At 54.9% G+C, this 20326-nt stretch overlaps 1 protein-coding gene across 3 annotated transcripts in view; it reads left to right on the forward strand.

Moving 5' to 3' along the window:
* ACSS1 (acyl-CoA synthetase short chain family member 1) overlaps nucleotides 1–19038 on the forward strand; it is a 41895-nt gene extending 22857 nt beyond the window's left edge. Inside the window, exons 4-15 of one of the 3 annotated variants that reach the window (XM_032607168.1) lie at nucleotides 4152–4226; nucleotides 5945–6120; nucleotides 6497–6649; nucleotides 8703–8850; nucleotides 9910–10047; nucleotides 11968–12060; nucleotides 12945–13057; nucleotides 13265–13391; nucleotides 13958–14085; nucleotides 14202–14265; nucleotides 16425–16543; nucleotides 17518–19038. In XM_032607168.1, coding sequence (XP_032463059.1) covers nucleotides 4152–4226; nucleotides 5945–6120; nucleotides 6497–6649; nucleotides 8703–8850; nucleotides 9910–10047; nucleotides 11968–12060; nucleotides 12945–13057; nucleotides 13265–13391; nucleotides 13958–14085; nucleotides 14202–14265; nucleotides 16425–16543; nucleotides 17518–17697 — 1514 coding nt within the window. In that variant the 3' untranslated portion in view covers nucleotides 17698–19038. The remainder of the gene's footprint in view (nucleotides 1–4151; nucleotides 4227–5944; nucleotides 6121–6496; nucleotides 6650–8702; nucleotides 8851–9909; nucleotides 10048–11967; nucleotides 12061–12944; nucleotides 13058–13264; nucleotides 13392–13957; nucleotides 14086–14201; nucleotides 14266–16424; nucleotides 16544–17517) is intronic. The other 2 variants (XM_032607171.1, XM_032607169.1) reach the window with 2 other exon arrangements.
* Nucleotides 19039–20326: the final 1288 nt, after the last annotated feature.

Below are 20326 nucleotides of genomic sequence, written 5' to 3' on the forward strand. Positions count from 1 at the left end.
TTCTGGTGTCGGAGGGCTGAGTGTCTGAATGGTGGCCTCGTGTCTGTGCAGCCTGACCCCTGCTCCCTTGAGATCCTAGAGGGTTCCCTGAGCTGGGTCCCCTGGGGGCTGTTGGGAATTCTTTGTGTCTCATAGAAGACTTGCCTTTGGGTAATGGACAGAGCTGAAGGGCATAGTTCTCAGACCTCTGTTGACCACTCTCTTTAGGAAAGACTGGGGAGCCTTTCTGTTCCCTTTCAACATTTCCCCTCTAATTTCAAGCATTGGTGCTGCTCCTCCTTTCTCTCTCTCTCTGAACTCTGTAGCACCTCCTGTGTGCCAGGTTTTGTTTTAAGCAGTTTGTGAAGGCCATCTCTCTTCATTTTAACTTAGTCTTCATAAATATTATATGAGATAACGCTCTTGCTATTTCTAGCCTCTCCCTTTTTCTATTACCATTGAGCCATTTTAAAGTGCACAGTTCAGAGACATTAAGCACATCCACAGCGTTGTACAGCCGCCATCACTATTCCAGAACTTTCCCGTCGTCCCGAATGGACATCTCATACCCGTTAAGCAGGCATTCCTCATTTCCCCTCCATCCAGCCTCTGACAACCACTAATCTGCTTTCTCTCTCTCCGATTTGCTTGTTCTGGAGGTTTTGTAAAAATGAACTCCTACGGTATGTGGCATTCTGTGTTCTACTTCTTTCACTAAGCATCACGTTTTCAAGGTGCATCTATGTTGTAGTGTGTATCAGTATTTCATTTCTTTTTGTAGGTGAATGATATTTGACTGTATGGATAAACCACATTTTGTTTATCCATTTATCTGTTTATGGGTATTTTTACTTGTTTCTACTTTTTAGCTATTGTGAATAGGACTGCTATGAACGTTTATGTATAAGAATACCTGCTTTCAATTATTTGGGTATATACCTAGGAATGGAATTGCTGGCACGTATGGTAAATCTATGTTTAACTTACTGACAAACTGCAAAACTTTTCCAAAGGAGCTATTCTGTTTTACATTTCTACTAGCAATGTATGAGGGTTCCAATTTCTCCAAATCCTCATCAACACTTGTTATTTTCCTTTTTTAAAAAATTATAGCCATCCCAATGGGTATGAAGTGGTATTTCATTGTAGTTTTGATTTGCATTTTTCTAATGACTAATATCATTGAATATCTTTTTATGTGCTTGTCCATTTGTGTCTTCTTTGGAGAAATATCTACTTAAGTCCTTTGCCCATTTTTTTAATTGGTCATTTGTCTTTTTTTATTGTTGAGTTCTCTAGATATTCTGGATACTGTACCTTTATCAGATATATGATTTGCAATTATTTTATCCCATTCTGTGGGTTGTCTTTTTGCTTTCTCAGTATTGTCCTTTGAAGCACAAAAATTTTTAATTGTGATAAAGTCCAGTTCATCTGTTTCCTTTTGTTGTTTGTGTTTCTGGTATATTATTTAAGACTCCATTGCCAAGAACAACATTACAAAGATTTGCCTCTGTGTTTTCTTCTAAGAGTTTTTTATAGTTTTAGCTTTTTCATTTAGGTCTTTGATCCATTTTTTATTTTATTTTTATTTTTTTTGCGGTATGCGGGCCTCTCACTGTTGTGGCCTCTCCCGTTGTGGAGCACAGGCTCCGGACACGCAGGCTCAGCAGCCATGGCTCACGGTCCCAGCCGCTCCGCGGCGTGTGGGATCTTCCCAGACTGGGGCACGAACCCGTGTCCCCTGCATCGGCAGGCGGACTCTCAACCACTGCGCCACCAGGGAAGCCCCCTTTGATCCATTTTTTTAAAAATATTTATTTATTTTGGTTGTGCCAGATCTTAGTAGTGGCAGGCGGGCTCCTTAGTTGCAGTTCCAGGGCTTGCCGGCGCCTTAGTTGTGGGATATAGGCTCCTTAGTTGCAGCAGGCAGGTTCCTTAGTTGTGGCATGCAAAGTCTTAGGGCTCCTTAGTTGCAGCTCCAGGGCTCCTTAGTTGCAGCCCATGGGCTCCTTAGTTGTGGCATGCGAACTCTCAGTAGCAGCATGCATATGGGATCTAGTTCCCTGACCAGGGATCAAACCTGGGCCCCCTCCATTGGGAGCGCGGAATCTTATCCACTGCGCCACCAGGGAAGTCCCAGGTCTTTGATCCATTTTGAGTTAATTTTTGCATATGGTGTGAGGTAAGGGCCCAGCTTCATTTTGTTTGGCCTGTGCATATCCAGTGATACCATTTATTGAAGAGACTGTTTCCTTTGTTGAATCGTCTTGGAACTCTTGTCAAAAATAACTTGACTGTATATGTGAGTGCTTATTTCTGAGTTCTCTATTCTATTCCACTGATCTATATATCTATCCTTGATTTTAGTATGCTGAACCATCCATGCATTCCAGGAATAAATCCCACTTGGTCATGATGTATAGTCTTGTTAATATGCTGCTGGATACAGTTTGTTAGCATTTGGTTGAGGACTTTTGCATCAGTGTTTATAAGGGATATTGGTCCGTAATTTTCTTTTCTTGTGATCTGTTTGTCTGGTTTTGGTATCAGGGTAAAGCTGGCCACACAGAATGAGTAAGAAAGTGTTTCCTCCTCTGCAATTTTTAGGAAGAGTTTGAGAATGGTTGCTGTTAATTTGTCTTTATCTGTTTGGTAGAATTCACCAGTGAAGCCATCTGGTCTTGGAAACTAAGGCACAGAAAGGTTAAGTGACTTGCCTAAGGTCACACTGCTACTTAGTGACAGACCCAGGATTTGAACCCAGGCATTCTACCAATGCTTTTAACATTACATTAGCTGCTCCTTTCCTCTCTTGCTGATGTGGCCACAGTTACCAAGTGTTTCTGTTAAGATTCTTTGAAACAAGCAAAAGCAATTGACCCTGGAGAATTAGTAACTGGATGCCAGGCAACTCCCAGAACTCAGGAATCCTAAACAGCCAGGCCATGGGAAGGCAGGGGCCCAGTCAGCTCTGAGGGACTCAGTAGGGGAAAGTCCTATAACTTTTCTCTAGAACTTTGCCATTAAGCAGCTCTTCCCCAGCACCCTACAGCCTCCATGTCCAGCTATTCAGGTGTCAGTTTCCTGGGGGCAAGACCCTGTTGGGACAAGTGTCTGTGTTCTCTTGGCTCAGTGAGGGTGGTATTTTGGTTATTTATTGCTGTGTTACAAGCTACTCCAAAAGTAAGTACTTAGAAGAGTATATTTTCTTATTATGTTCCATGATTCTGTGGGGCAGGAGTCAGGTGGGCATAGTGGGAATGGCTTCCCTCTGCTTTGTGATATCTGGGATATTGGCTGGATTGGTTTGAATGTTTGGGGGTGGCCAGGGGTCTCTTTCTGTTCAGGTAGTCTCTTCACATGACTAACTTGGGCTTCCCCATAGCAAGGCAGCCTCAGGTAGTCAGACTTGTTACATGGTGGCTTATGGCTCCAAGAGGAAGCAAGGAGACTGCCACTCGTCCTACAGGCTGACCCTGGAATATGCATAGCATCATTTTGGCTATACTCCATTGGTCAAACCAGTCTGTAGCCATCCCAAATTTAAGGGGAGGGGGCCTAGACCCTACTCGTCCATGAGAAGTGGCGTGAGACCAGGTCAGATAATTCACAGCTGTCTTTTGTCCACCACTGGGAAGGAGAGTGTCAGTGTGGTGACCAGGTCTCACCGTGAGTAGGCAGCTTCTCTGGTTAGTATGTCCCCCTGGCCTGGCCTCTGGACTCTGGCCACTCCTCTTCCTTTATCTTCCCTCCTGGTCTAGGCTGTGTGAGGAGTGGAGAGAGGGAGGCGTGGGGAGGGTGGAGAATGGCTCTGCGAGATGCTATGAGGGCAGATTAGTGGCCCAAGCAGTTGTCCACGCCCGAATTCCCCAGTACCTGTGAATATGTACCTTACGTGGCAGAAGGCCTCTGCAGATGTGATGGGACCCTAAAGTGGGGGGATGATGCTGGTTGGCCCGGTGTAACCACCGATCCTTAAAAGCAGAGAACTTTCTCTGGCTGAAGCAGAAAACATGTGGCAGAGAGGGAGGTGAGAGAGATTCAAAGTGACAAGGACTTGACCTGCCTTTGCTGGCTTTGAGGATGAAGGAGGTTGTGTGCATGGGGTGTAGGTGGCTCTAAAAGCTGAGGACGACCCCTGACTGACAGCAAGGAAATGGGGGCCTCAGTCCTACAGCCACACGGACCTGACTTCTGCCAACACCCTGAGCAACCTGAAAGCAGATTCTCCCCAGAGCCTCCAGGTGAGATCTTCCCTCACCCCCACCGGCACCTTGATTTTGGCCGTGAGGCTCTAAGCAGAGAACCCAGCTTAGAGTCTCATGGCCGAGCTCACCCAGACTATAGAACCGTGAGCTAAAAAAAAAAATGGGGGTTCTGAGCCACTAAATTTGTGGTAATTGGCTATGGGAGCAATTAAAAACAAATACAGAAGCTGAGACCTGATCAAAAGCCAGGGTGAAAGTGAATCCTCCCCAGACCAAAGTGTCTGCTGATCCTGCCTGTGCTGATGCTGTGCACCTGCCATGGCCCTGCTGCCGCCCTTGGGGACCGCAGAGAGAGGGTGCTCCTCAAGCACCTCCTGGGGACTGCTGCCGCCCTCGGGGACCGCAGAGAGAGGGTGCTCCTCAAGCACCTCCTGGGGACTGCTGCCCGCCCTCGGGGACCGCAGAGAGAGGGTGCTCCTCAAGCACCTCCTGGGGACTGGGCGTGTCGGGCCCGGAGGTTCTTGCCCTGGAGAGCCACTCGGGCAGGGAGGCCTCGCACAGATGGGCACCGGGAGTGAGGCCTGTGTCTCGGAGGCCGGGATTCCAGCACCCAGCTTGGGCAGGGGCCACTGTTTTCTCCAGAGGGTCCTGAGCTTTCTTTGTCTCTCATCCCCTTGAGCAAGGTCCCTTTCTACCTGCTTGGCCATCTGCCTTCCTGCCCCACAGGGAGCTTCCCTGGACAGTCCCAGCTCAGGGATGTAGGCCTGGAGCGTCTCAGGTGGGCTCTGTCCACCTGACTTTGTCTCCCCACGGTGACCGATTGCCAAGGCTCGAGGAGCAAACAGTGTGTGTGGCCGGGGCCTGGCATGCAGAGCTGATGACACTGTCTTAGGCGCCCCAAGCAGTTCAGAGCATCTCTCTGACCCAGGCAAAGGCCTGTGCTGGAGGGGTCTCAGGTGGCCCGCGGGGCTGTGCTGCCTCTAGGGCTCTTGGGAGGAAGAGAGGCTGTGAGCATTCTCTAGAAAGCACGTTTCAGACTGGAAAGCTGAGGGAGGCTGGCGCCTCAGGTAGGGCCCCCAGGAGCCGACCTGAGGCGAGAGTTCAAGTGCAAGCAGTTCACTGGGGAGGTGGTCCTGGGAGGTGCTGCGGGCTGCAGGGAGTGAGGCCGGGGAGCTCCCACTGTGGGTGCCCAGGGCTCAGACCGCAGGGAAACCCTGGAAGGCGATGGGGCCCCGGGCATCAGCATGAACCCCGAGGGGCTAGTTGAGGACTACTGGGTGGGGTGATTCCTCAACACTTCTGCCTGTGGCTCCAAATCAGGCCTCGGTGCCCACGTCACAGGTCTGAGGGCTGTGCTTGGCCATCAGCATGGCAGCTGGATGGTTGTTCCAGGCTCTTTCTCAGGGGCCAGTTGTACAATAGCCCACCTCAGCCGTGATCCCTCCGGGTCATCCCGGGTTGGGGCGTGGTGGGTGGAGGGGGGCGGGAGGGAGCGGGAGTCTGGCAGAGTTGAGCTTCCAGTGGCTTATCTCCAGTTACACCTGCTCCTCCCAGAGCTGGGAAGAGGCTGGCCCTTCTGCTCTGAGCACAAAGATCCCAAAGCAGGTGGAACTTCACTTTTTAGTGTTGACTCTCTTGCTCAAGGATGGACTTTATCCATCACACCCTTAGGCCTGGGGTGTGTGGCTGTCTGGGCTGTGAAGGCCGGAGTGGGGAGGAAACTGACCAGAAATACCTGCCTTTGACTCCAATAGCCAAGTGCAAGGTGGTCATCACCTTCAACCAGGGACTCCGGGGAGGGCGTGTGGTGGAGCTGAAGGAGATTGTGGACGAAGCCGTAAAGCTCTGCCCAACCGTCCAGCATGTCCTCGTGGCTCACAGGACAGACAACAAGGTCCACATGGGGGATCTGGACATCCCCCTTGAGCAGGTGGGTTTATCTCCTTTTGTATAGTTTGAGGAGAAGAGGTGGTCATTGGATTAACTGAGTCTGAGTCTTGTCAGATTGTGGTTCTCAGTCTGGGTCCCTCAGAGGTGCCCAGAGTTCCCCTTTGCTATTTGATGGGCTTCCATCCTGGTAGGGAAGATGGAACTCAAATTCCACAAACAGAGGGAAACATTTAACATGACAGAAATGACTGGATCCATCCTTTTATTTGGAATTAAACTAGGGCAGGCTAGAGAAGGTGAACTCTGAACCCTGTCTGCCGAGTCCTGAGGCCGAGGGGGAGAGGTGTTCTCGGGGACGCCGGGTGCAGGGGCGAGGTCACTGCCCTTGACGGGCTCTCTGGTCTTCTCCCTCACAGGAAATGGCCAAGGAGGAGCCAGTGTGCGCCCCAGAGAGCATGGGCAGTGAGGACACGCTCTTCCTGCTGTACACCTCGGGGAGCACTGGGACGCCCAAGGGGCTTGTCCACACCCAGGCGGGCTACCTGCTGTACGCCGCTCTGACGCACCGGGTAGGGCACTGCCCCGGGGGCTCCAGGCGGGGGGCCAGGAGAGGCTTGATTGGGGCCAGAGCTCCTGCTAACGTCTTCTCCTCATGTGTTCACGAGCAGGGCCGGGAGTCCTGGCATCAGCGTGGTGGAGGGGTGGGCTTGGGGAGCTGAGTTTCTGTCCTTGTTGGAAGGGCCTGGATCCTTGGACCTGTGTCTTCTGCTGGTCTTTAGCCCGTCACACGTGTGCCAGCTGGGTGACCGTGAGCATCACAGAGCTGTTCTCGTCTGAAAGCCCCTTGCTCAGCTCTGGGTGGGCATGTTGCAAAGAATGACACGTTGTGTAGGTCAGAACACTTTGGAAAATGTAGCTACTGAGACCGAACACCAAGAAGGTCACAGAATGGGTCAACGTGTTTCCATCAATTTTTAACAAAATTAGCATTAGGGGGGCTGTAAATGTGGTGACAGAGTCTTCATTTTTTGTTTTCAAGCATTACCAGGACACTGTCTACATGAGCAAAAGAAGTGGGGATGTAAGGACGGGACCATCTTTTGAATTTCTCTTCAATACAGTGAGGGCATTTTAAAGCATTAGGAATAGAAACTTTCTGCCTTCTGTACATAAGCGTGTGTCTATGAGTGTACATCTGTGTGTGTGTGTGTGTGTGTGTGTCCGTCCGCGTACCCGCTGAAGGTATTAGGACTGTTGGTTTCTTCAGGGAAAAGGACAGTTGACTCTGCAGGGACGGTGGGGACGTGGGCAGGTTTCAGGGTGAGCAGTGGGGTCAGGGTGCCCTTTGGAGAGTGGCTGGTCCCGGGCACCTGTTCTTCTTCCAAGAACAGCAGGTAGAGAGGTCACCAGCCCCTTGAAAGATGTGGCACTGTGGGTCCTCGTATTAAAAATCCTCTCAGTTCTAGAATGCTGTGGGCCTTGGGGTGTGGGAGTCCTGCTTCACCAGTGCAGTGGGAGTGGTTTCCTTGAAAGACCCCTCTGCCTTGGGTCACGGCTCCACAGGACCCTGGCAGACTCGAGACCACTGTGCTGTCTGGAAACTCCTGGGGGACCTCAGTGTGTGTCTGTGGCAGCAAGAGACTGGGCCACTCGCCCAAAGGTTAAAAAAACATCTTTATTGCAAAATAGGACACAGATATAGAAAACCACCGAAATCAAATGTGTGGCTTAATGAATTATTGTTGGACAAACTCACTTCAGTCAAAAACTGGAACATCGCCAGCCTCACACAGAAGCCCGTTCACGGCCCACAGTGTCCCTGCCCTTTCTAGTTTTGTCACCCAAATGTGCATCCCTAGGTACTGTAGCTTACTCTTGCCCACTGACTGTTTTGGGTAAGCCTTTTAAGCCAAGTTTAACCAATGGGTTTTCCTCCATCTCTTCATTTCCTTGAATGTTGTTGGTTATAGCGCCCGGCTGTGTGTCTCTCTGTCCTCAGCATCTCCTGCAAAAGGGCAAGTGGACCCGCAGACAGGGTCAGGTTCAGGTTTGACTTTTTGGCAAGAGTAAGGAGACGCCCGTGTCTCTCAGACTCTTAGAAGCTGATGATGCTTGGTGCGTTTCTTGGCCTTTTTGGCTTTTGTTTTTTGCAGTTTTAAAAGGATTTAAAAAACGATGGTGTAAAAAAACAAAAAAACACAAAAAAACTATGGTGTAACTTAATGCAGAAAGGTGCCCTTATTTTAGACATAGGACTGGATGGAGTTTTACCTGTGGGTACACGTGTGGCCAGCTCCTTCAGGCCCTGACATCCGCCCGCTCCCCCAAAACCCCCATCCCTACCCGCCTCAGGACTAGTACTAGGCGACCTCCAGCATATGGATGGGCTTTGTGCTGGGGCTCAAAGAGTGTCCCCTCTAAAGTCCGGCTTCTTTTGCTGTCATCTGCGGTCCTGGCGCTGCTGTCCCCAGTGATTCCCCTCTCATCACTGCTGTGGCTGCTCTGCCCTCACTCCTGCTCTCGGGGGCCATGGGAGCAGCTGTGCCTCGGTGACAGAACACGCCCTGTGATGTGTGGGAATGGGTGACAGCCTCCTGACAGCCCCTCCTCCTGTTTCTGCAGTTTGTGTTTGACTACCGGCCAGGTGACGTCTTTGGCTGCGTGGCTGACATCGGCTGGATTACGGGACACAGCTATGTGGTGTACGGGCCTCTCTGCAATGGAGCGACCAGCGTCCTTTTTGAGAGCACCCCGGTTTACCCCGATGCTGGTGCGGACTGCAGCAGGGGCAGGAGGAAGGAGGAGAGGTTGGGGGGTGCGGGCTGCGGGGTGGAGGCTTTGCTCGGGTCGGGCTCGTGGGTTCTTGTGACAAAGCTGCCGGGCGGCAGGGGCCGGGCCAGGTCTGCAGTGGGATCACACACGCAATGGGAGGGGCTCCAGTCGCTGGAGCCTTCGGGAGACCACCCACGCTAGTGTCCCCCTAACCTCTGCGGCCACCTGCCCGGATCCTGCCCTTCCTCGAGGCCGAGGCCAGTGGCCAGCCTCCCCGGGCGCCCTGCTGCCCGTGCCTTCAGGCCACTCGGGCCGAGCTTGTGGTCTGTGGCCTGGAGCCGCCACCATGGAGAGGGATCCCTTTGAGGACCCACGTGTTGCTCCCCTGGCATCTTCCTCCCTTGTGGCACAGCATCTTCAAGGGTTTGTTCAAACGTGACTGAAGGTTGGCGGCTCTGCGAGGCTCTTGCCCAGGCTCTTGCCCAGGCGGTCCACAGCGCTGACGGTTTGGTGCCTGGAACTTTGGTCCCCCGCTTCCAGGTCCTCTCCAGCCTCCCGCAGGGGCCAGATGTGCTCCTGGAAGGCGTGCAGGGGGCCCGGCTAGGGATGAGAGCCGAGTCTGAGGTGGCCTCAACCTCCTGTGTGCAGAGCGGTGGCGGCGAGTTGGGGGGTTGACGGGGCGCGTGCATCCTGGGCGCCGCTGCTGCTCCGGGGGAAGCACGGGTCGCCACTAGAGACCATTTAAATGTGCCTGAATGTGGCTCTGCATTGGTGCTACTTCACGGTAATATCCCTTTGACCCGATTCCTCGCTGTGTCCCGTGGGTCAGGACATGGGCTGTCAGCGTGTGGGTCAGCACCCAGGGCCAGGCGGAGGCTCCAGCCTCTGACGCGGGGAGTGCAGGAGGCGGCCCCATGGGGAGCCCCTCCCGTCCCAGAGGTGGATGCGGAGTGCGTTTCGTGGACACCGTGGGTGTCTGCACACGTCTGGCGCCCGGTAACGTGGGCCGCCTCTAAGTAAGGCTCATGGAGGTGACGTGACCTGGGGCCTCTCGTAGGTCGGTACTGGGAGATGGTGCAGAGGTTGAAGATCAATCAGTTCTATGGATCCCCGACGGCCTTCCGGCTGCTGCTGAAATTCGAGGATTCCTGGGTGAAGAAGTATGACCGCTCCTCCCTGCGGACCCTGGGCTCAGGTGAGCAGCTGCAGGATCCTCCCTGCGGGCCCCGGGCTCAGGTGAGCGGCTGCAGGATCCTCCCTGCAGGCCCCGGGCTCAGGTGAGCGGCTGCAGGCGGCGTGTGTGTGCCAGAGCCAGAGCGGGTCTCTGGATGGCGTCATCACAAGGGCTGTGTCTGCGCTGAGTCCATATGATGCGGCTGCAGCCAGTAGAAAGCAGATGTCCCACGTGGAAGCCCCTTCTGGGAGCCCACAGCCGTTGAGGGTCTGGGGCTCAGCGTTGTGATGTTGTCTGTGCTCCGTCTTCATTATGAAAACTCACCACCGTTGGAAGGTCAGGCCCGAGCCCTTTCCCTAGTGGCTGCCCAGGATCTCACCCCCTGCTGTTCCCAGCGCTGTCATCAGTGCCATTCTGCCCTTGCGTGCGTGTTTCCAGGCAGGGAGGGAGTTGTGAGATCCAAGGTTATCTCCACTCGTAATCAGGATAGACGTCGCCAAGTCATGTGAGAATGTTTTGGAAAGGTGACCTGGGTTACCCTGAGTTGAGGTGGTCCTGGGAGGTGGAAGGCGCCAGGCCTGTTCTCCTGCAGGGGATTCGGTTACTAAGGAAGCAGGACGCAGGTGACAAGGCAGATGCTCAGAGTGCTCTGCTGCGCATCCCCTAGGCCAGGGGCGGGCTCCTACGGGCCTCACTCCCTAAGGGCTGTGACCAGAGCCACTCTCTGGTTGGACCAGGCAGCAGCGAGCGTGCAGGGACCCCCTACTCCCCCCAGGGAGTCCTCACCAGCTGGCTGGGCTCTGTGTAGCTTGGGGGCACCCCTGCTGCATAACCAGCTCCAACAGCAGAGCCCTGCGGGGGTTTCCTGAGACCAGGGTATTGTCGAGGAAAATAATCAGTAACCAAGCTATAATAAGAATAGAAGAGAATTTTATTCAAACCAAGCTGAGGACTATAAGCTGTAAGGGAAGTGCTCCAGAGAAGCATGGTTTTCAGCAGTTTTATGTCTTATCAGGACAAAGAACGTCAAACGAGTCAGGGATACGTTCCTTCAAGGTTTCAAAAAAGCAGATCAGCACGTGCACAGAGAGTCAGTATAGCCTTGGCTCTGGGCAGGGAGTCTTATCATCAAAGGAGTCCCAGCATTGGCGTCCCAGGGAGGCATTTATCTCTATCTTCAGACATTCTTTACTTCTGGACAGCCTGCCCTTTTCTTTAATGATTAACGCAGATGTGCAGTGTATGTTTGACAGGCCACAGACAGGCTGTTCCAGTTAGCGTAAGGTCTGAGTTAAATGGTGTGTGAGCCAGAATGACTCCCGCACCTCGATGTGTGGACGTGTTTCTCCCATCAGGATCAGTGAGCCGTGCTGGCAGGTGGGTGAATAGCACGGCGGCTCCTGCACCTGGGCCAATTCATGCCTTGGCCGGTGGTGGTCCCTCACGAACGTGCCACGATTCACTTCGCCATTTTCCTCTCCACGGACAGTTTTTAGCTCTTGGCCATGGGAACATCCTCGTCCGTGTCTGCTTCTGGGGGTAGGTGCCTGGAGCGACCTCCTCCAGTCACAGGATGAGTGTGTCTGGCTTTAGTGGGTTCCGTCACCGGCAGGCATCCAAAGCAGTTGCCACGGGCGTGTGCACTTCTAAACAGGGAGAGAAACACTCGAATTGCTCTGCAAACCGCACTCCAGCAGCGTGTGTGGTGCTGTTTCCTCCACACTCTTGCCAACTTCTTGGCTTTTGACCCTCTAATGGTGAAAATATCTCATTGTCATTTGTGTTCTTCCATAGCCATAAACCTGATGATCTCACTGCTTTTTCAAGTCTCCTTTTGTGTCTTTTGGGAAACTTATAGAGCTGTTTTCGTTGTGAAATCAGCTCCTTTTGGTTTCAGCCTTTTGGAGGTCTTAACATCTTCTCTCTCTCGTGGGGCTGCAGTGGGGGAGCCGATCAACCACGAGGCCTGGGAGTGGCTGCACAGAGTGGTGGGGGACAGCCGGTGCACGCTGGTGGACACCTGGTGGCAGACAGGTGAGCACATCCCCGGGGGAGGGGCAGGGAGCACGGAGCATCAGCTCAACCGGGCGCCTGGCGTGTGGGGAGAGGAAGCTTGGGGCAGCAGCTGCCGCTCTGCAGCTGTGAGACAGGCTTTCCTGAGCCTTGGTTTCCTCGTCTGAAAGATGGGGCCCGGGAGGGGGCGGAGGGGCGACATAGGGCCCTGCGAAGGTTCCCTTCCTTGGCGGCCCACCTCCTGAACCCGGTACAGCCCAGTGATGTGTCCTGCTGTTTAAGCGACCTTGAGTCTAGATTTGGATCTAGAGGGAAAGGAGGTTTTTTTGCACCACTGTGTTTTGATTTGCCCCCCTCCTCTGGGGTGTCTGACTTATCAGGATTTTGGCGGCAAGAGACCACCACTGACGTAATAAACATGGCTGAGGTCTTGTCCTTCAAGAAACCAGAAAGTGAGACGTTCCCAGTGGCGTGGGCCTCATGGGTCAGGAAGGCCCCAGGTGTTCCCTACAGCAGAGTCTTGGGGGGGCCCTTCCCATGCAGGCTGATGGAGGCCGGAGCCAGAGAAATGCCTGGGGGCAGGACCCGTGGGGGCGTTCTTTCCCTTTGCCCTCCTTTCCGACGTCCCCACGTCCCCACAACACGGGATGGGGGCCGTGGCTCCTGGGGCTGAACCTGGCCCCCGGCCCGCTATCATTTCCACAGTGGAGGGGACCGGCACCCAAGCCTGGTTTCTCCTCAGAGGTCCTTTTGTCACTGGGGGCTGTTTCCTTGCCCCGGATAGGCAGGTCTACCCCCTCCCACTCTGGAGAGCAGCTGTGTGTGTGGACCCTGTGTCCACACGGTCTGGATACACGTGTCAGTAGCCCCAGGCCCACTGGTGTTTCTTCCTATCCTCTCCGCAGAAACAGGGGGCATCTGCATCTCGCCACGGCCCTCGGAGGAGGGGGCAGAAATCCTGCCCTGCATGGCGATGAGGCCCTTGTTTGGCATCGTCCCTGTTCTCATGGATGAGAAGGTGAGTCTCCCTGTCCACGTGCCCCGCCACCCCCTGGCCTCGGCTGCCCTCCCCCGTCACGCGGCACCCACCGCAGGGTCTCCTCTCAGAGGAGAAAGCTCTGGGCAGCTCCCTCTGGGGCACTTGTCCTGTTCCTGTCTCAGGCCCGGCAGTTCGGAGAACGCGAGATGGTCACTCCTTCTGTCTCCCCATCTCCCGGGTCTGTAGGGAAATGTCCTGAAGGGTGGAGATGTGTCCGGGGCTCTGTGCCTGTCCCAGGCCTGGCCAGGCATGGCCCGGACCATCTTCGGAGATCACCAGCGATTCATGGACGCCTACTTCAAGGCCTACCCGGGTGAGCCTTTCCTGCCGCCGCTGGACTCAGTCTCAGGACCGTTTCCGAGGGGCCGGGGGTTGCGTGAACGCTCCCTCCTTTCCTTACCTCTGAGCCAGGAGCGGTCCAGCTCGGGGTTCTCCCAGGGGCTCAGGCCATGGGCTCCCAGGAGAAGAGCAGGACGCCACCTTGGCGACAATCGTGGTGGCTCCAGGCCTCCCCCCGGTCTCCATGTCGTTGTCTTACCGACTTGTGTCGTGTCGTTTGGTGGGAGTTCACGTACACGTGTGCCCCTGGGAACCGATGCTCTGCAGTCGCAAGCACGTCAGCGACACTTCTGGGGGAGCTCGAGCGGGCTCCTCGTATCTTCTGCTTCCAGACGTTCGCAGCCTCCTGCTGTCTGGCAGCCCCTCTGCCCTTTACTGGCACCAGCTTAGCAGCACCGGAGAGGTGTTTCCATGGGGGGTGGTGCATCGGCAGGGGGGCTTCGGCGCTTCCTCCTGTCCAGGGGGTGTCCCTCACAGAAGGATGGGAGCCCCGCTGGGTCCCAGTTCGGAGCTGGTGCTGAATCCCCCACTGTGGTGCAGGCTACTACTTCACAGGAGACGGGGCTTACCGAACTGAGGACGGCTACTACCAGATCACGGGGCGGATGGACGATGTCATCAACATCAGTGGCCACCGGCTGGGGACGGCGGAGATTGAGGACGCCATGGTGAGCCCAACCGGCCTCCGTGCCCTGCACCGCCACCGGCTGCCGCTGCCTGGGGTCTGGGGTGGTCGTCACTGGCTGAGTCACTGCCTCACCTCTGCGTTCTCTGTCACGCCCAGGCTGACCACCCTGCAGTGCCCGAGACCGCCGTCATCGGCTACCCGCACGACATCAAAGGAGAAGGTGCGTGTCTCCTGAGGACCCTCCTGGCCCTGGGGCCAGGGCTGCTGTATGAGAAGCAGACTCGGTGGGCGGGGGCCAGGGCTTTCTCGTGGGTCAGGCTGCTGGTTCACGTCTCTCTCAAGTGGAGATTTTGGGTGAGGAGGCTGAACAGGCACAAGTGTTAGAAAAAAGTCAGGACTCTGAAATGTCCTGGTTCTGCCATCCTTTAAGGACACTCACCCACAAGCAGTTGTGACCTGTTTGGCCCAGCTGAGCTTGGGGAGCTTCCTCCCCGTCCACAGAGCCCTGGCGGCCCTGTCAGGGACAGCGTGTGCAAATGCCCTGTGCTGCCCACACGTCCCTCACATGTGTTCCGTCACAGCGCCCCGTGCCTTGCAGCAGCTCCTTGACTGACCTGAGACTCTTTGGAGGAGTCTAACCTGTGGTTCCCCCTGCACAGTGATGGGCCAGGGGAGCACAGAGCCAGTGATTGGACCGGTCCTTACTGGGGACACACTTTGTTCCAAAGTTCGTCAGTTCCTAAGCGGTGGGTCTGGGAAGGGGCCGGGTCACCTGAGTGTTGTAATGCCAGGCATGTAGCAGTCACACTGGCCTGGCCTGGCCGGGCGTGACCCAGACACTCCCTGACCTTATGCTGCACTGCTGGGCACACTGACGTCTACTGCCTGGCTGAGTGGCCGGGGCACTCTCCCTCCTGCTGTCAGGATGCACCATGACCCAGTGTCACCTGCCTCCCAGCCACGTCTGTGTGCTCTTCTTCTGTTATATACTGTCCCTAAGCCAACCTGTTGGAAAATTGAACACTTATTTAAGTGTTTTAAACAAGCGTTTTCAGTTGCCACAGAAGGATGTGCCCGTGAGGATGTCACCCATGATAACAGGGGCGGGGATGCGGGGTGCTGGTGGGGGTCAAGGGGATGAGACAGGACGGGCCCTCGAGTGTGCATCTCAGGGGCCTCGGCCCACATCACGCTCCCACCAGCAGCCCTTCCTTGCATCCTAAGCAACTCGGGCGTTGCCTGCCAGGCTTTGGGGGAGAATTTGTGTATTGGGTGTGATGAGGATGTGCATTTTCCTGATTTCTAACAAATCTGAGCATTTGTCCACTTGTAAAACATGAACAACAGCAAAAGCTGTGGGTGTGTATTTGTCCCCACTCTCTCTGTTTGCACTCGATCTGACGGAGGGGAGCCCCCAGGTCTCGTGTGATTAGGACGCAGACCTGGAGAGCGACCTAAGTCCCTGCCCCGGGGGCTCATGTGCTGGAGGGGCTAGGGGAGAGGGGAGAGGCAGACAGACAGGACCAGTGGGGGTTAGGTGGTGCGCAGGGAGTGTAGATCAGGATGGGGTGGGCTTAGTGCAGGGACGGACAGGCCAGTGGGCAAGAAGGAGACAGTGGAGAGAGCTTTGGCTTGGAGGCAGGACAGTGTGGGTCAGGGGGAAAGGACAGACCATCCTAAGTGGCACTGGGATAGCGATTGCTCACGTGGAGAGAAATGGAGTTGGAGTTGGGTCCGTGTGCGAGATCATCCCCGGTGGGTTAAGGAGAAACGTGCTGGACACCCGTGGGAGCCATTCTGATCCTCACTGGGGTATTGAAAACAAAACCTGGTGTTTGTGCTAAAATACTGGTTGACCAGCACAGCCCAACAGAACTTCCTGCCTCGACAGAGCCATTCTTTGTCTGTGCTGTCCACACGGTGGGCCCCGGCTACGCGTGGCCCACGTGACTGGGGAGCTGCATTTTACATTTAACTTACCTTTAAATAGCCACGTGGCTGGTGCCCACAGGCTGGACACGTGCCCAGAGACTAGTGCCTGGGCGGTGTTTCCACACCTGTCGCACGGGGTGGAGAGTGAATCTTCTACAGCCCACGTCACGGCTGTGTCATGGGTGTGCGGACAGACGTGAGTCACGGCTCCAGGGTCTCTCCACACGTGCCCGCCACCTGGGGCGCTCAGCGGAGCCAGTGGAGTCACTTCCACCTTGAATGAAAATGGAAATGCACCTTTGGGGTTGCAGCTAAAGAGACCAGCTGCCACAGGGTCACCGGCGTATGATTTAAAGCCCCTTTGGATTTATGGCGATTTGTGTGAAACATGCTGCCCCAGGAGGTGGGTCGTGGTCTGATGCACCTGAACCTCTGGTCTCCTTCCAGCTGCGTTTGCCTTCATCGTGTTGAAAGATGACGCGGGTGACGCAGACGTGGTGGTGAAGGAGCTCCGGTCGGTGGTGGCCTCCAAGATTGCCAAGTATGCGGTGCCCGACCAAGTCCTGGTGAGTGGACGCGCCTCAGGGGCCACAGCACTGCTCCTCCTCGCTTCCCACCATTGATGGGGGACGGTGGCAGGAGGTGGGCAAGGGCGGTGGGCTGCTGCGTCCTCGGACGGAGGGAGACACAGCCACCTGTGCAGGGGCCGGGCTGGGCCGTGGAGCATCGTGGATTGTAAACAGAGGCCTGGAGTGGGACCAGAGGTCCCCGGGACGGTGAGGAGACACCACCAGACCCTGTCTGGGAGCCTATGTTGGGGTCAGTTTCAAGGAGGAACTGGGCCACCTTCTAAGCCCTGCTGGCTTTTCACTCCTTCCTTGGCTGGAAGCTGGGCCTCGGTGGCAGGAGGGCCCAGCTTCACTCAGTGCCATCCAAAGTCAGACTGTCGGTCTGGTGACCAGAGCTTCACCAGAACTCCCCATGAGTTAACTGGACTCTTTCAAAAGACAGGCCACTGTTACAGGTCCCAAACGCATCCGTTACATATCGCCTTGACATTGGATGCCTGTAGTTGGAAAATGTCAAAGGCTAAGTTTCAAACACTAAGCAAGACATTTTCCTCTTGAGCACCCCTTGCTTCTTATGTTAGAAAAAGCCAATTACGGCCCTGGCTGGGGGAGGAGACAAGGCGCCCCGAGAATGCCTGGTTCTGCTGCCACCTGGGAGCCCCCCAGTGTAGCGGGCAGGAGAAACGCGTGTCGGCAGTGAGGTCCACCTGGGTAGGGGAGAGCCTCCCGGTGGACGCTCAGCTAAACCCCTGACCACAGCTGATTTCAGCTTTAGGTCCAGATGGAGGAGGATAAAACCAGAGGCCACGGCCCCGCTCTTCTCTGGGGTGGGCTGTACATCACCCATTCCTGTTGGGTGCCCAGGGAGGGGCGTCCTCCCTTGAGCAGTACCCTCCTCATCTCAACGCCATCGGACATGGGCTGGGAGTCTGGGCACCACCCGAAGGCTAATGCTGCGCCTTCCCTGCCAGGTAGTGAAACGTCTTCCAAAAACTCGGTCTGGAAAAGTCATGCGGAGGCTCCTGAGGAAGATCGTCACAGGCAGAGCTCAGGACCTGGGGGACATCACCACAATGGAGGACCCCACTGTCATCACGGAGATACTGAGCGCCTACCAGGAGTACAAAGACAAGTCGGGGGCCGCCCAGTGACGATGGCTCTGCCGAGACCCCGAGCCAGGCCCCGAACTTACGCTCCTAGAACACAGCTCCCGAGTCGGCTTGTTCCTAGACGCCCCAGCGGAACCCATGCTACCCTCCACACGAAGCCCCAAGTCCCTGCCTTCCCTCCACGTGGGGACCCATGACAGGTCCTCACACAGGGTGAGCTTTCTCCCACTTGCCCTGAATTTGGTTTCCCGGTGAAAAGTCCGTCACCTCCGTTCCCGTGTCTTCCCGACAGCACAGGAAGGTGGAGCCCCTGTGCCTGCTCGGGTGACTGGAAACTACAAGCAGTCATGTTTTCTCCAGGTGTTTCTAGAAACGCAAGGTGGAAATTTTATTTTTATACTTTTATATTTTAGAAGAAAAATGGTGCAAACACATACGTGCAATGTGTGGTTTACTTGTACACGCTCTTCTTAACACTTATGAAAAGCTCCTTCTTTGCCTCCGCTCTTGGGGAAATGTGGAGGGTTGGAGGGTGCACTTTTGGGTACCATTTGGCCTACTTGAAATCCGAATTGGAAATGTTTGTGCCTCCGTCTGAGCACAGCCATCTTGAAATCTCTCAAGCCCACAGCATCTGTTTTTGGTGTATGTTTCCACTTCTCTTGGTTTGTGTGTGATGAAACCTAACTGCTAAAAGCACCTGTGGGGATGGGCTCCCTTTTCAGCTCTGAAGGGCTCCGGTCACATGTGGTTTCTGCAGCTTGCGGTCTGGAAACATTCCCCTCCCCCCGGCCTTGGACACTCAGCAGCCGGTTGGCGCGCTCCATGCCTAGGGCTGTTCAGGGAAGCCAGGGACTCAGTAATGCAGCCGGAACTGGGTCCCTGAAAACTGCCCTACCTCCCTACTCTGAGCCTGGTCTCTCCCTTTTCCAATATGCCTTCGGTTCTCTGGACTTAGCAAGACAACGTCGACCATTAGGTTGCAAAGTGCCTATTGATAGCCAAGCACGAGAGGGACCACATGTGGAGTGCTGGGCGGGTGGCCTGCTGAGCTGGGTCCTGGAGGACAGGGAGGGCTGCCTCAACCTGCACCCCACAGAGGGCGGTACCCTGCAGCTGTGCAGGTGTTCACGGGGACCTGGAGTGCTCAACACCCGCCATACGTGGCTGTGCTGGCCTCTCAGTGACAAGGTGAGGACGGGTGGTCTTGGCTGTAGCACAGATTGGCAGCTCTCACCGCCTGTACCGGTAGCAGTTTGCTGGACTTGGCAGATTATGGTTAGGGCGCTACTTATGAAATGACAGCTATAGACTGGGACAGCGACCAGTGCCTCAAAATGACCTGCAGGGCTGTTCGAATAAAGCTTTATTTTGTTCATTCTCTTCTTTTTTGTGGTGATGTTTTTTGATCAGATAACACTATTCTTTGTTGTTGAATATAATCCTTGGCACAAAACTGGAAGAGACCTATTCACTCAAAAGAGAACACTTAAAAAATTCACTCTTCCGGGGAGGAAATACACAACAAGCGCTCACCTATCTTAGACTGTTATTTGGTAAACCTACCTGTCTCTAGACCACTGTGCTGGCCAATCACTAATCACAGGTGGCTAGTTAGATATAAGTAAAAAAAAAACAATAAAATACTTAGTCCCTTGGTGGCAGTGGCCATAGTTAAATACTCAGGTGCCACATGGCCAGGAGCTACTACGCTGGACGACACGAGACCCCCTCGTCACGTGGAGCCCTGACCGTGGATGCTGGCCTAGAGCACAGAGAACGAGGATGCAAAACCACACCCAGGAAGCGCCGCCCATGCAGACCCACAGGTAAGCAGCTCAGCCTGCCTGCGACCCACCCCCTGCCCAGGGGTGGGCAGGGTTTCTGTGTCCTTCAGTGGATGAGATGCAGGCTTTAGAGAAGAACGCACTGAACTGGTGCCCTGAGAGGTGGGACAAGAAATGTTCCTCCAGAGCAGGAGCTGGGCTGTCCCAGGGAGAGTGTCCATGCCGAGCCCCAGGTGTGGGGAGGGAGGCTGTGGAGGATGCTGAATTTACAAAGGCGGCTCACCCGGGAACAACCCAGATCTGCACCTCTGGATGCCTGGGAAGTCACAGCAGGACTTTCCTCTCATCAGAATAGTCTGGCCGGGGGCAGGGCAGCAGGAGAGGGTTATAGAAGCTTTTAACAAGTCCAGTTGCACAGCGCCCCCCCCCCCCCGCCTTCTGGTGAAGCCATCCTGGTTTTGTCTCCTGGCTGCTGGGGGCTTGTGAAGGTCATTCCCAGCATCACAGTCCCTGGCCATGTGATGCATCAGGCCACTGAGAGAGGACAGGACACGGAGGTGAGCCTCGAGCAGGGCCTGCCTGGGGCCCAGCCGGGGGATGCGCAGGGACATTTGAGCTGCCCCTGCCCATCCCGGCCCCAGGCTTCACTTCCTGCTTCGGATCTTCTGTCAAGGCTGAAATGTCCTGACAAAGACCCAACTTGGAGTGGCCAAGATGCAGAATGCAGAGCAGAGACGGATGTCGGATGGTGTGGAAGCAGCGAAGGGACCAGGCAGAACTCAGAGACCGTCGTGATGTGACCGCACATTTATCTAAGGGTAAATCTCGAGGTGATTCAGGCAAATGCCTGTCCCGGCTCACCCACAGCTGCTGAACTTGTAGCG

This window comes from Phocoena sinus, chromosome 15 (assembly GCF_008692025.1).
Source record: "Phocoena sinus isolate mPhoSin1 chromosome 15, mPhoSin1.pri, whole genome shotgun sequence".
In the NCBI taxonomy this organism is placed as follows: Eukaryota; Metazoa; Chordata; class Mammalia; order Artiodactyla; family Phocoenidae; genus Phocoena; species Phocoena sinus.